This window comes from Anopheles marshallii, chromosome 2, assembly GCF_943734725.1.
Source record: "Anopheles marshallii chromosome 2, idAnoMarsDA_429_01, whole genome shotgun sequence".
NCBI lineage: Eukaryota > Metazoa > Arthropoda > Insecta > Diptera > Culicidae > Anopheles > Anopheles marshallii.
In genome coordinates, this window is record NC_071326.1 from 18,902,440 (window position 1) to 18,917,368 (window position 14,929).

Sequence of the window (14,929 nt, forward strand, 5' to 3'; positions counted from 1 at the left end):
CGTCCATTTTTTGACACTAAGCAGCGCGCGGTGAAGAAGAGGAACAAGAGTAGGACTGTGCACAGTCATCGCAGTGCCATATGCAAACAGCTGTTGCTGCTGTGTTGTGAGTGTGGATCCCGTATCAATCTTACACCGCGGGCACCGTCACGTTTGCGGAAGCGAACGTTCTTCGTCTTCATCGACGGCGTGCTGGTGAGAAAATCGTCGCTTTCCCATGCACCCTAGCAGTTTGCCAAAAACAGCGCTACCATACAACCAAGCAGTGACAACCGAAACAGTGTGTGAGTGATGGCGACAAGGGGCGACAGGAAGATGCGTGTGGTGGCGCTGGTTAGCGGTGGGAAGGACAGTACCTACAACATGATGCAGGTGGTTGCCGAGGGCCACGAGCTGGTCGCACTGGCCAATCTGCATCCGAAGGATCGGGACGAGCTGGACAGCTACATGTACCAGACGGTGGGCCACCAGGGTATCGAGAAGCTTTCCCAGGCGATGGAGTTACCACTGTACCGGCGCATGACCCGGGGACATTCGATCAACACCAAGGGCCACTACGAACCGACCGAGGACGACGAGGTGGAGGATCTGTACGAGCTGCTTGCCGAGGTGCAGCGCGGCCAACACATCGAAGCGGTCGCCGTCGGTGCCATCCTGTCCGACTATCAGCGTGTACGGGTGGAAAATGTGTAAGTGTTGGTGGTTTGGTGCGTGCACTTGCTGTGATTCGGAATGCTACACCGGAGCTGTGTGTGCGGTGTTGACTCTCCCCATTATCTTATCTCGTCGCGTGTTTGTTCGTCTCGTTGCACCGACAGCTTTACACGTGTTTTACATTGTTGTGTCATTTCCGTGCCGCCTCTGTTTTGCATGCCACATTGCGATTTGGATGGGATGTTCCAATCTTTCTAGTGGATTAATTATTTAAACATGAAAAAAACATGCAAAAGAATTGTAGTTTAAAATAACCTCGATGATAATTCCGTCCTATGTTGAGGTGGGACTTATCATCATTAACTGTACAATATTTGGTATCGTTTGGTACTAAGGATATGGTTTTGGTTCCATAAATTTAGAATTTTATAAATGTTAAAAATGTTAATTATTTTATGCAATTAATTTATCTAATTATGTCTTTTCGTATAAAGAATGAATTTTTTTTAAATTAAACCAGTCTTGCAAGTAAATAATAAGCGTCCGAGGGCAAGAGAAGGCACTATTTCACATTTGAATTATTTACGATTGCATCCCTCCGCGTCCATTATCAGTGCACGTTCTCCGTAATCCGCATTCGCAACATTGTGCAACAAAACGATCATTAACCGTCCGCAAACCCCGTTCATTTGTCTCATAACAACAATTGTTTGCTTTGCTTTTGTTTTAGCTGCGCCCGGCTGAACCTTATCTCGCTGGCCTATCTGTGGCGCCGGGACCAGACGGAGCTGCTGCAGGAAATGATCGAGTGTCAGGTGCATGCGATCATCATCAAGGTGGCGGCACTCGGATTGATGCCGGACCGGCATCTGGGCAAATCGTTGAAGGAAATGCAACCGCACCTGTTGCTGATGCGCGACAAGTACGGGCTGAACGTGTGCGGAGAGGGTGGCGAGTATGAAACGTTCACGTTAGACTGTCCCCTCTTTCGAAGCCGGATCGTGGTGGACGATGTGCAGACGGTGATCAGTTCGGCCGATCCGGTGTGCCCGGTTGGTTACCTAAATTTCACCAAGCTGCGGCTAGTGCCGAAGGAGCGTATCGAACCGGTGGTGATAAAGAACTCGCTCGATTTTATCCACGATCTGAACGAGTCCAGCTACAGCGATCTGAGCGATCCGGATCTGAGCGAAACTGAGCTGGAACTGATCGAGCGCAGCAGCTGCGGGATGGTGGCCGGTATTGGGGTGACACGCGGCACCGTTATGCGCAATTCTTTCAGCAAGGACGATCTTAGTGGGGCGACAGTGGTAGCGGGAGCGGCGGGAACAGCAACGGTGGTACTGTCACGCAGCAACAGCATAACGAAGGAGCTGGCGATCTGTTCGCACCTTGAACCGGCACCGTACAGTAAGTCACCGGTGCGGATCATTACCAAGGCACGCTCAAGTATTAGTGCGGGTGATTCTGTACCGAGCGCGAGCGATGGTCCGGCCGAGGTATTGCCACCATTTCACTACGCACGCGAAAGTCGTCCATTGAGCAATAAACCACGAGCGATCGTTAACTCCAAGGGCTGGATGTGGGTGGCCGGTGTGCAAGGCTGTGGGGAAGATTCGCGGCAGGCGATGACCAATGCGCTCGAGACATTAGAAGGTGAGCTGGGGGTAGCAAAGCATGTGAGTTAGGGACGGTTAAGGAATCAAATGACGATATATCGGCATTTTCTCACGCTTTCTTTTCAGAGATGGTGCAATCACGTTCGTTTACGCTGCGACAAATCTGCTACATTACGTTGTACGTGCGAAATATGAGCGAATATAGCTTTATCAATGAGATTTACTCAACGGTGTTCGCATTCGCCAATCCTCCAACGAGGGTAGGACCAAATCGCACATCTGGCATGATGGTTTATGCTCAATATATTTTGTTCTCTGTTCCAGGTGTGCGTGGAGTGTCCCCTGCCAGCAGACTGTGCCGTTGTCCTAGAGGCTGTTGCTTTTAATCCCGTTTCTAACGGTAAGCCAGTCACAGTACCTATGTCTTCGATCATCCCCACTCTGTTCCAACTGCTCTATGTTTGGTTATTGCTCGTTACAAATGGTATTAGGGGATGGAACGTTGGGCAAAATCCAATTTACGCGCAACTCAATTTTTGTTGGTTTTTACCGGTTGTTTGCCTGGTGAAAAAATGGATTTATTTCTATTGGTAGCGCTGTCAGAAACACCGATTGTACTATTCGATGAAGAACAACATTTTGCAGTCGACACTACTCTCTTTGTTGGGGGCACAAATCTCTATAGTGGCTACAAAGTGAAAAATAGAATATTGTTTCTCGACTCTTTCATTATTCATGTAAAACATCTCGTATAACGCTCGAAGTGTAATGAAGGTTGTCCGATATCTCTTACCTACCTAGCTTCGGAACTTGAACATAACAGGCAGACAATGCACGTGCAGGGCATTTCTCATTGGGCACCGGCCAACATCGGTACCTACAGTCAATCGACAAAGGTGAGTAACAGCGAATGAATTTATACTATCATAGTTCAACTCGCAACTATCACCACTTCTTCAGGTCGGCCACATCACGTACATCTCCGGACAGATTGCTCTGGTACCGGGCAGCATGACGATCATTGAGGGCGGCATCAAGCAGCAGTGCAAGCTAACACTACGCCACCTCAGTCGGATAGCGAAGGCAATGAATGCACAGGGTGGTCAGCTGCGGGACGTAGTGCAGGGCATTTGTTTCGTGACGCACCCGAGCTACATCTATGAGGCCCGCCGCCAATGGGAACGCAGAACAGCAAACGCGATCATCGACTATATCGTTGTGCCGGCATTACCACGTGGTGCCCTGGTCGAATGGCAGGTGTGGGCACATTCGCATAACGATAAATTCGACTGTAAGCTGCCACCTCTTTTTAACTTGTTAGGGTTTTTGAAATTTACCAGCCTGATGCAATTTTGTAATTGTTCTGCGTTTTGTATAGATGAGGAAACAGGATGCTCCATCGGAGAGTACTCGATATCGATTCGACGCCGCTGGAACTACGAAAACAACTGTGCATCAATCGTGTGCTACGTGTCGACGGGACTGGCGACATCCACCACTAAGCTGACTGAGCTGACGGACGACTATCTGCACCACCACACGCAACTGGCACAACGGATAACGCGCGATCACATACACGACACGATCGCGTACGTTCTGCGCAAGCTGCTACAAGCCTATCCGGGGCTGCTCGGTATCAGCCCGTCCTCTCCGTCCGCCGCTAGCAACGATGATGCGTTGGTCGGTGCAGAGGACGATCAAATCGCACGGCCGCATCCTCCACGAGCACCACTGCCGCCATCGTCCGATCTAGCAAAACCGGCCGTACATTTGCGCGTATTTTATCAGGTGGATGCGATACCATCCGTACAATTTCTTATCGATGCGGTCGAGAGTTTTTTGGTATCACCGGCGAACGTAGCACGGATCGCGTACACTATTATACCGGCATGCCATCTGCAAAACTTTAGCACCTTTATTTCGATATGCGGTTTGCGGCATCACGAGTAGTAGCGGATAAAATGGATGCGAACCAAGGTAGAGCAGACAGGCGATAACCAAACGGCACTAGTCTAGTTGTATGTAGCGTAGAAAACTCCCGACCACATTAACATACATCTCAGCCTGGGTGCTTAGCAAAGGTTTTTGGGACGAATGTTTTCCTGATAGGATGACGAAGAACGTGTGAAAATGGCACACCACGGTCTAATGTCGCGCTGCAACCGAACACAAGAGTGACTAGTAGTGCTACGAATAGTTGCGTGTGTATGTGTGTGCATGTATGTGTGCGAGTGTGAGTGTGTCCTTTGTGTGACCGTAAATATATATGTGCTTGCAAGTGAATTAGATAGGACCTAGTATGAGGAAAACGGGGCGGGTTAAGGAGTGCGTGGCTCTCACATGAAGATGTCCCCCGTAATGATATTGTTAGACTATTGCAAAAGAATAAGGAACAAATTATGTATATTAAACTGTTGATCACTTATACCATTTGATGGGCGAAATGTTAACCGTTTTAATTATATTGGGTTACTTATTTACTATTGGTAAGCTATATTGCAAAATCATCAAACCTATAAATAGCAAAACGTAAATGATTGTCTTGTGAATGTGTCCGGTTGAGGTCCTTGGCAATACAGAATCATCCTGTTGTGATGGGGTTGCTTCATCTCCAAGGATGTATCGTGTTATAGCACCCTTGTTACGCTAATCGACTAATCCTGTTACATACTACAAGTCGTGTACACAGTATCAACGTCTATCTGCTCCTACAATGATCGCATTGCCATAGTCATGTCGTGAGGATGACAACCAACAATGTAACTTGTAAAATGTATTTATGTTTTCGACAAGGTTACAAATACGGTTTAACACCAACTTATACCAACACACACCAATAGGGCAAAACGGTTGTTATCGCCCGTTATGTAAATAAGCACGATGCAAATGTTAATTAAAAACCTTATCGTGCTTAAAAGACAACAGGAACGGCGTAGTGGCTCGATTTTATGAAGAGACCCTGATGCGTTTGATAGGACAAATAGCCTAGCAAACATTATTCAAAGCATCGACATACGAAGCTTGGTTATAGACAAACGATTTCAGGTGAGATGATGTTAATTTGCTTACTGCTATCACTGTGCAGTGAGATAAGATAAGATGATAAGAAGTGTAACGCTTGCGTTACATTTATCATTGTATAGCATTTGTATGAGCCATACAGTAAAAGACCATACATTGCTACAAATTTGCCACATGAATGTTTATGTTGCTCACATACCATGTCCCATTGGTGGAAAAATCCTACCCAACCGGTTTTTACCCACCAACAGCTAGTGCAGTGAAGTCAAACCCATATTTGCTAGCAGATCATTCAAGTATTCGCTAGTCACACAGTCTATTCCGATTTGCCAGCAACGAACCCGAAGTGAATTTTGACTTCATTACCATATCCAATTCACCATATCGAGTACACGTTCGTTTCGATTTTAGAACCATCCAGTGCAGAAAGTTCATCCTTATAACCCGTATGGAGATAGTAAGGACAACAGTAAGATCTGTTGGCAGAGTGCAATTAAAATCACGACAAGCTAGCTTGATGGTTTGAACACGACTAACTTATTTTATATTTCTCCCATTTTACTACAAATCTTTTTAATTACTGTTACCCAGATCTTGGCCGACTAGTCGTCATCAAATTTTGATTTCTCAACGTGCTCAACAGTTGGAAATGTCCCCACTGGCATGTTAAAAGTTGATTTGCCCGTTCATTCCATGCAAATTGTAGTCAGCCAAACAATTACTGGGCTTAATAGACCGTATACCATACAATGTTTCCCTATCTCTTGATATTCAGAGATGCGACCAGAGAGAAAGCTGTTCTAAATGGAATAAAAATACTTGATATCGAATTATGGCGATTTCGGAAGGCCAGATTTAACCACATCAATCGCTTTCCTGCAGGAATATATGATGTGGATAATATATGAATAGTATGAAGATTTAGCAGCTAATATAACTACTCTTCATCCTGGAATATTCAAAACATGATAAAAAATGAACAATTAAAAGTATTGCTCTGTGTGTGATGTACGAAGGACCTCACAGTGTTGAACAGATTAAAAGCAATCCAATTTCAATTGGACGTCGCAGTAGAAAATGTTTTTTTTTCGCATGTTATGTATTATCGCGACCCGTATGTTTGACATGACTGATATTGCAGGTACGTGTACCACAATGAAATAGTAATGGTGGTTGTGCGTTGTTATGGTAACCGTGATGGTGATATGAGCGAACTCGTTGCCTCCCAAAAGCTGTCCTCAATTAATTGAAAGTTTCATTGTAATTCCATACGAATGAAGTTAATGAAGCTATGTTTCGTTAACCCGACGGCAGAGCTACTACTAATCACTGAAGCAATTTGGTTCAAATGCTTAAGTAACTGAGACACTCTGTTGCAGCACCACTTACGACCTGGTGGTCTTATCAGTGCGGGGTTTTTGTGAGAGCTAGATTATTGATTCCGTTCTTTCTGGTTTGTAATGTTCTCGCGGATGGAGCATTAATTTCTCTTTCTCGCTCTTGATTGTGCTCCTAATTGACCCGCGGCGTAGTAACAGCTGACGATTCGCGGGCAATCGAGGGCACGTCTGTGGCAGGCTCAACACACCTACCAGTTTGTGCCTTGTTTCCGTTCACTGTGCAGGTTATTCGATCTGCTAAAACCCCAACATAGTCAGTTATTTATATTTACCATAGCACATCCAAGATGCCTACGACCAAGTTCTTTCAATCGACGAGAAAAATCATCGGTGCCGGTGTAAACTACAAGTAGGTACACGAGTCGCGTCATTACAATTACTTCATTTACTTCATATCGTATCACCTCCAACAGAACGGTTTACTCTGGGTTATTTGCTAAAATAAGGTCAAATAATTGTACATAAAAATCACCTTTGGATGATTTGGTCACGCAGCACTAATCATTCCAATAACTTTAACCAGCCAAATTACTGCCTGTTATAAGCAAAAACAAAAAGGTACTAAATCACTACATTTGTTCACTTTGTTTTCATGTGGTTAACTTTGCCACCTGTAGTTAAACCGCTTAATAGCTGAACATACTATATCTTTCCCTTAAACTCAAATATGTTTCACGGTACCATGGTTTCCTTTAACGTCTATCCTGAACTTATCACACAGAGAAATTTTACGCCTCACAAACGCCCCAAAACCGGATGCTCCCGTCATCTTCTTCAAGCCTATCTCATCCCTGCTGGACGTTCCCACCGGTTCCCCGGCTGTGACCTCCTCCGTACCGACCATCCGCATACCACCCGTCTTCGGTGGCGTGATCAACTTTGAGGCCGAGCTGGGCGTTATCATTGGTCGGCGCTGTTCGAATGTGTCTACCGAACAGGCAATGTCATACGTCGGTGGTTATTGTCTCGCGCTCGATATGACCGGTATGGACTTTATCCTGGATGCACGACCCAAAGGATTGCCCTGGTGTCTCGGCAAGGGTTTCGACACGTCCACCCCGGTGAGTGGATTGATTACGCGTGCCGAACTTCCGGCCCCGGACGACGTGCGCATATGGTGCGATGTAAACGGGGTGCGCAAACAGGACGATAGTACGCGCAATCTGATCTTCCCGATTGCGGAGCTGATCGCGTACGTGTCGCGTTACATGACGTTGGAGGAAAATGATCTGCTCCTTACTGGAACACCGGCCGGTGCAGGACCGGTACGCCACGGGGACGTAATCGAGTGTGGGCTGGGTGATGGGCTGGTGACGATGCGTTGTACCATAGCGGACGAGTAGCGGAACGAGTACTTTGAGGTTAGTTTGATTTTAAAAAACACAAAACAGCTTCCAATAAATTTGTACACCCCTAGGGTGGCTGGTGTAGAATTGGATTCTACGGTATTGGATGTAAATGGAAGGAATTTCGGTGAAGCGTAGCTATTAAATCCACTTTGCTTCCTTCTGGTCCGTGGGCGACGAAAGCAATCGTCTAGTCTCTGTATCGGAATCTTCCTGTTCGCCTTCGGCTCGGGTATCGTAATTTGTGACCAGTGGCGATGAAGGTGGTGTTCCGTTTTGCTGTGGCCGTTTCACCCGGTTCGGACTGTGAAGCATAGTGGACACCAGTGCACATTCTTGCTGGTACGGCAGGTGACAGTTGCGATCGTAAAATGCTGGATAATACTGGCGATAGCAGAGATAGGACAGGCAGATCCCGATCAGTGAACCCACCGTCACATCCTGCCAGTGGTGATGATAATCACACGTACGGCTGATCGCAATCATCGTCGCAGCAAGCAGTGGCAAACCGGACGCTATCACACGCACGGATCGGCCACGGCCACGATCGTTCATCAGGTGCAGCTTCCCGATGAGGTACCAGCTAAGGAACCCAAGACCAACGAAGGCAACTGGAGGGAATGAAAGTAGAAAGGAAGTATTATCGAATGATAGCTCAAAAACAAACTCGCCACAAAATCACCTACAGGAGGAATGTCCGGAAGGGAAGCTCTTGCGTCCATCCATCAGTGCCCGCACATCCGCACCGGTGCAGTGCAGTTGCTCGTTCGGCACACCGTCCGGAAAACAGCGCCAGAAGAAATCGGGTCTTGGTCGACCGACAGCAATCTTGATCGTGTTCGTTAGCACACCGTTCAGGCCGAGACCGAGGGTAAATGCAAGCACGGTGCAGCGTAGTTCCTGCCGATCCCGTGACTTGAGATAGTGCAGCGTAAAGACCAACCCCGGCACACCGAGCACGATGGGCCACAGCATGGTCAGTGGCACGTAGCTGTCGGTGCGCGGATTCCTGTACAACCATAACTCTTCCGGCTGGATCTTCCGAATGAATGGGGCTTTAAACTCGAGTGCGCTGTAAACGGGACGGAAACATAGGTGGATTTACGGAACTCCGAACAGTAGCTTGCAAAGGAAGCGGTGAGGTTGTTATGCTTACATGTAAATACACGTCAGTGCGATCCGCACAATCGTCTCCAGTGGCAGGTTGTATTCTGGTGCACGTGGAAGTTTTTTCTGCCCAACTGGGGACGCTGCTCCACCGCATGCGTACGCGGCCGCCGCCATACCTTTCGATGCCATTCGGTGCCGGATAATGGCGGAACCGGACAGTACGACCTTCCCCGCACGACCAACTTTACTACCGTGGAACCGAAGTTTGACTACAGCGCGAAAAGCACCAGCTTGGGTTGGAATTTTTCAATGTCGTTTTGCAGTTTGGGTGGGGGTAACCACCGTCATTCAACAGCTGACAGCTCTGGGCGCAGTGTTTGTGTGAGAGCGAAAAGCACCACTAGCGTTTGTTAGAGTGTGGAATGAAAGAGACAGCGAAGGAAAGTGTAAACAGAGATTGTACGTTTAAACATCACAACGTCGATAGGCCAGGCAAACAACTGAAAGTTACAGAAACGCAAGGAATGGAAAGAAATCATTCCAATGTTTTGCATCACCCATGGAGCAAGTGACCACATTTTTTCGGCACTGACTATTATTTAGAAAATACAAAATAAGTATAGTTTCTTCTCGGATAGTAATCAGACAGAAGTGTATTTCAAGCCGCAGTCGATTGCGATGAATTATCTGACTCGTGCCCTGTCGGTACTGGAATTGTTTTACATTACATCAGTTTATTGCAAGGAACTAACTAACTTAACTAAGCTGCTTGCTATAAACAGTTTCATTTCAGTTCTGTCGTACGCTTATGAAGCATTTCAAATACATTCAAATAGCTGTTCAACTTTATACGTACGTTGGCTCGCTCCACAATGGAATCAAGCGAGCGGGTAAACCGTTCCTTAGCATTGTTCAACGATGGAGGACGCAAAATGCCAAACCAGCCGCTCGGATCAATCCGCCCGACGTCTACATCTACCGGATGGCTGTCGAGCGAAAGTTGTGGAATGGTTGGTAAATCACTCCCATCGTCATCTTCCGTCACAGTATGAAGTGCCCGAAACTCTTTGTAATCTTCTGTTGGCAGCTGTACGGCACTGACCGCCATCGGTCCTTTGGTGAAGCGCGTGTGGGCCAGTTCCATCTGGCCTTCGGTCGTTAGCCGCGCTATATCCTGGCTCAGTTGAACGTCCTGTTCGATCAGCTCGAGCGAATTAATAAGCAGCTTGTCCATCAACTCACAAAGCTCATCTTTGGAGGGGTTTTCCATTGCGATTTTGGGTGTGATTTTTTTTATCGGCGCAACGGACGTTTTCCCGTGAGAAGAACTAGAAACAACAACCAGTGGATGGTTTGTTTTTCTTTGCTGTCATGTGACTTTGACGGATGACTAAAATCTGAACCCATCGTCACTAGCCAAATTGGAACGCTTTCTCGCTCTCCCAAGCAAACAATCATATCTGGCAGAGCGAGAAAGCTTGCTGATTTGGTTAGTTGGAAACTAACCCTTAACAGCGATTTTGTAGGGAAAATGGGCATAACCCAAGTAACAATTCTATTTACAGGGTTTTACACTTTAGTTTTCACTGGCAGCACACATTTTTTGACGCGCCGCACTCGATTTCTTGTCGCCGGCGCCCGATTCTTGACAGCTTTTCGGCCGCATGTTTATAACCTCCCTTGTGAAAGGTTGGTTTGAGTTTGAAGCACTTTTTTATATGCAGAGATGGATTTGGGCATAATACTTCAAATACGTAACCCAATACATGTTTTATAAATCTTCTCATAATTTATTCCAAAAAAAAATTGGAAAAAGTAATAATAATAAACTTTTTTTTAAAAAAAGTGCTTCAAACTCAAACCAACCTTTCCCAAGGGAGGTTATAAACATGCGGCCGAAAAGCTGTCAAGAATCGGGCGCCGGCGACAAGAAATCGAGTGCGGCGCGTCAAAAACTGTGTGCTGCCAGTGAAAACTAAAGTGTAAAACCCTGTAATAAGGTAACGGTTATCGTTGGTGCGTCAGGAGACGCAAATTTAGCTATGGATATTCAGCTGGCAAATTAGATTGGAAGCAAGCCAATTCAAGCCGTTGGGTATTAAAGCAAAAAACAAATCATGCATATATTTATTTATCTATGCAAATTTGTTTTGCTGCTGTCCAGAAAATATCAGCAACTCGATTTCATATTTTATTTAAAAACGTTTATGGACACATTATGCAAAATTTTATTACCAATCCGTTTTTTTTTTCATGCTAATATATTTCGATCCTGATTATGTTCAATACAATTTGGTCGGCAATCGTTTAGCTTACTCTTTATTTTCCCCGGCTTACTATTTTCTTTTTTACAGGTATAACAACCTCAAGAAGACAGAGCCAGAAATTTGTGGTGTTCTTTTACGTTATTTACCCGTAGCTAGTTAGTCCGGAGGATTGATTCGGATGGGATTATGGACCGGTCCTGTCGTGTAAAGACCGAAGCCGCTACCAATATAGCATCAGGCCTCCTCCATTAATAACTAGCACATGAAATTATTGTTATGAAACTCCCGAGAGCTACTAACCCATTTAGTCCTGAGACATACTTATTCCATAGAGCAACGATATATTAACAATAATTTACATTCAACAGAAACTTATGTTCAAACGCTGTATAAAATTAATCGATCAGTCAAATCAAAATCGAAATGACCTCATTAGCAAAGAGCGAACTAGTTTGGCTTTTATGATTTTGGTAAGCCAATAGAAAGTACGCAAGATACAGCAGGGATTCTGTGCCAAATAGGGACAAAAAAATCCCCATTTAAAAATAAAACAAACATTTTTTGACTGGATTGAACATTAAACAATACATAAGATAACGAATAACATAAGATTTACGAATAACATAAACAAGTGTCTATCTAATTTCATGTACAATATTCCTAACCTATGTTATGGTCACATCGTCAGTGTGATGGTATGAGGAAACAACATCCCACACTTTCAACACCTGCAGAATGTCTTTGATTGATTGAGAATTTCTTTCGCCTTCTGCGAAACAAACTTTTTTCATAGCACATTCGTAGATTTGTGGGGGTTTTTTCGTTCTTCTTCGGGTTGAAATGCTTCGATGTTATGGTTTTCAATTATCAAAAGCAGTTGTACACATCATTTAATGGTTGGTTCATTAACACGCTTGATGCCGCATCACCCGGATTCAGGTGAAACTCTGTGAAAATCGCTATGTATGATTTTGACACAACGTCAAACCCATTTAATGCTATTGTTTTCAGCAGTTTCTGAACATCTCATATTAATCCAAATCTTTTTCAATTTTTGAACTTTGGTTCCGAACAGAGTAAGCTATAAGAAGTGTTTTCGTAGCATATAGGTTGGCTCTCCTGTTTAAACCATGTTAAAAGATGTACTCCTCATGAGTGGATTAACTATATTAACAAAGGCACTTATTTCTTTTCCGCCTTCATCGAATAATCAGAATTTATAATCCGCTTGAAGTTCTTCCATTGTACAGGAGTTTAAAGTTGCTACCAACGCTTTCGTTAGCATATTGCAATCATTTGATACTAACACTACCTTAACATTATCACTAGCGGCTACCGATTGTACCTGCAATGCACAGTTTATGATCGAATCGTCCGGCGAGTGCACTGGCATTAGCTCGATTGTATCGTCCCACGGATGCTGTCCCTTCACTCGAGCGTCCTTGGCGCGTAGCATTTGATGGAGAAATTTTACTACCGGTGTAATTTTTGGCCCCAATTGCGGCTTTTTATGCTTCACGATGTCCAATTCGTGCAGCACCTTGTACGGTACGACTACGATCGGTTGACTTCCTGTTCAGATGCAATGGAACGAAAATGTGTAAAAAAAATATGTGAAAACAGAACTGTACCATTATCATAAATTGCGACTTACCCGAGTATTTTCTTGACAGGAAATTCTGAAAATCGTTGTAATATTCGATAAAGATGTTGGTGTCAATTACACAATAAAAGTAGCTTGAAAACGCAGACAGTCCATCTTTGTACTTGGTCTTCAAATCGGATGCAATTCTGTGCGAATCGTCATTCGCTTCCTCTGACGTGTTGCTCTTCATAGTGTCCTGTTTTACCACTTCGGCTATTTTTGTAAAATCGTTTACGTTTGCATCACTCATTTTTGAATCCAACAAGCTGTCAAATTCCATGCATTTCGAACTAGTCTGCACTGCTGGAGGAAAAGAATTCTCCGGCTCCGGACTGTTCGTTTCATCCACATCCATGTCAAAGCTATCTTCGAGTTTATCTATTCTGTTGGAAGTAGCTGGAGCAACGCTAGTTTGTTGCACAACCGAAACTTTAGGATCAGCAGCGGAGTGCTTTACGATTGCCGCTTCCGGAACAGCACTGCTAGCTGTTAAGGTACTGACAGAGGCCGAGCTAGCCTGGCTAGCGCTAGGAGGTAATATTACTTTTTCTCCTAATGGACTTTTCCGTTCCGCAGGGCGCTTAATTGGTATGCTCGAGGCGGCTTTGGATATATTTTTCTCTTCTACCTCTTTTTGCAAAGCTGCACGTAAGTTTTCTAATCTCGCCTGAGCCGATCCGGGTTTTGTACCATACAGCTCCTTTCGCCATGCCATCGGCAAACCATTGTCCTTTTTGTGTTTTACTTTTACGATAGTGGAAAGCGTTTTATCCGGCCTGTTCGATAAGCTGCGGTTGGGAGGTTGAGCAATTTTAGCAGGTGCATTATGTTGACCAATACTACTACTTGTCTGCACTGCTGGAGAAAAAGAGAACTGAAGCTTCGGATTATTGGTTTCTACACCATCCACATCCATTTCATAACTATTGCCGAATTTTTCTTTTACGGTAGCTGCTGGAGTGGTGCCTGATTGCCGTGCATTTGTAACTTCAGGATCAACGTCAGTGTGATTTAAAGTTGCAGGACTGGTAGTTTTTACAGCACCCGAGCTACACTGGCTGGCACCAGAAGTTTTGGCTACCTTTTCATTTGGAGGACTTTTCCCATCTTTAAAGCGCTTAGCTGGTATGCTTGAGGCAGCTTTGGATATTGCTTTTTCTTCGATTTCTTTTTCCAGAGTTGCGCGAAGGTTTTCTAACCTTGCTTGGGCAGATCCGGGCTTTGCACCATACAGATCTTTTCGCCATGTCACTGGCAAACCGTTGTCCTTTTTATTCTTTACTTTCGCGATGCTGGACAGCGTTTTATCTGACCTAGTTGATGAGCTGCGATCGAGCATTTTGACAGGGGCGCTATATCGACAGCTCTGTGTGTTGTCCGCCGCTGGGGAAGTTAGCTTTGTGGCTAGTGATGGGGATTTTGGAACAGGTAGCGGCGCACTTGTACGTTTTGCCTGTTGCGCTCTAGGGAATACAGCTTTGCTTTCAGAAACAACCGAAGATGCAACTCCCTTAGACCTACTAGCCGCAAGTGGTGCTATCATTGATTTTCCTTCCTTTGATTTTGCCTTTCTCGCAGTATCATCTGAGGTGGAACTTTTGTAACTCATTTTTGTTGTGTATTTATGTGTGTTTTAGTTTTGCTTTTTTACAATCCGCTAGCATAATGGGTTGCTATGAACGATATTCTCCTAAAAGGATATAACATGTGAAAACGCGATCAGCACGATAAGCCTTGATTTGGTTCAAACTTACCGCACAAATCTGCATATTTTGATCAATCATAGGCTGATTGACTCGCAAGCTATTAGCACAGGTGCAGCTAGTAAACAGCGTCCGAGTATGTTTACTATTTTGAAGTTGGAGCA

The 14,929-nt window shown here is 45.0% G+C and overlaps 5 protein-coding genes across 5 annotated transcripts; 2 read left to right on the top strand and 3 right to left on the bottom strand.

The window, feature by feature from the left end:
• Nucleotides 1-291: 291 nt before the first annotated feature.
• Nucleotides 292-4,223, top strand: LOC128719235 (uncharacterized). Its single transcript, XM_053812858.1, has 7 exons — nucleotides 292-689; nucleotides 1,385-2,310; nucleotides 2,400-2,533; nucleotides 2,598-2,673; nucleotides 3,075-3,169; nucleotides 3,234-3,564; nucleotides 3,652-4,223. The coding sequence occupies exons 1-7, from the start codon at nucleotides 292-294 to the stop codon at nucleotides 4,221-4,223; spliced, it is 2,532 nt and encodes an 843-aa protein (XP_053668833.1).
• A 2,758-nt stretch (nucleotides 4,224-6,981) lies between these two features.
• On the top strand, nucleotides 6,982-8,037 carry LOC128719236 (acylpyruvase FAHD1, mitochondrial). Its single transcript, XM_053812859.1, has 2 exons — nucleotides 6,982-7,043; nucleotides 7,416-8,037. The coding sequence occupies exons 1-2, from the start codon at nucleotides 6,982-6,984 to the stop codon at nucleotides 8,035-8,037; spliced, it is 684 nt and encodes a 227-aa protein (XP_053668834.1).
• A 144-nt stretch (nucleotides 8,038-8,181) lies between these two features.
• LOC128718946 (phospholipid phosphatase 5) lies at nucleotides 8,182-9,339 on the bottom strand. Its single transcript, XM_053812564.1, has 3 exons — nucleotides 9,197-9,339; nucleotides 8,727-9,112; nucleotides 8,182-8,651 (listed from the first exon to the last, which is right to left on the bottom strand). Exons 1-3 carry the CDS (start codon nucleotides 9,337-9,339, stop codon nucleotides 8,182-8,184), a joined length of 999 nt encoding a protein of 332 aa, XP_053668539.1.
• A 595-nt stretch (nucleotides 9,340-9,934) lies between these two features.
• Nucleotides 9,935-10,420, bottom strand: LOC128708883 (uncharacterized). Its single transcript, XM_053803863.1, has one exon. It carries the CDS (start codon nucleotides 10,418-10,420, stop codon nucleotides 9,935-9,937), a length of 486 nt encoding a protein of 161 aa, XP_053659838.1.
• A 2,207-nt stretch (nucleotides 10,421-12,627) lies between these two features.
• Nucleotides 12,628-14,671, bottom strand: LOC128716361 (uncharacterized). The gene is made up of 3 exons (XM_053811284.1): nucleotides 14,584-14,671; nucleotides 13,072-14,466; nucleotides 12,628-12,989 (listed from the first exon to the last, which is right to left on the bottom strand). Exons 1-3 carry the CDS (start codon nucleotides 14,669-14,671, stop codon nucleotides 12,628-12,630), a joined length of 1,845 nt encoding a protein of 614 aa, XP_053667259.1.
• Nucleotides 14,672-14,929: the final 258 nt, after the last annotated feature.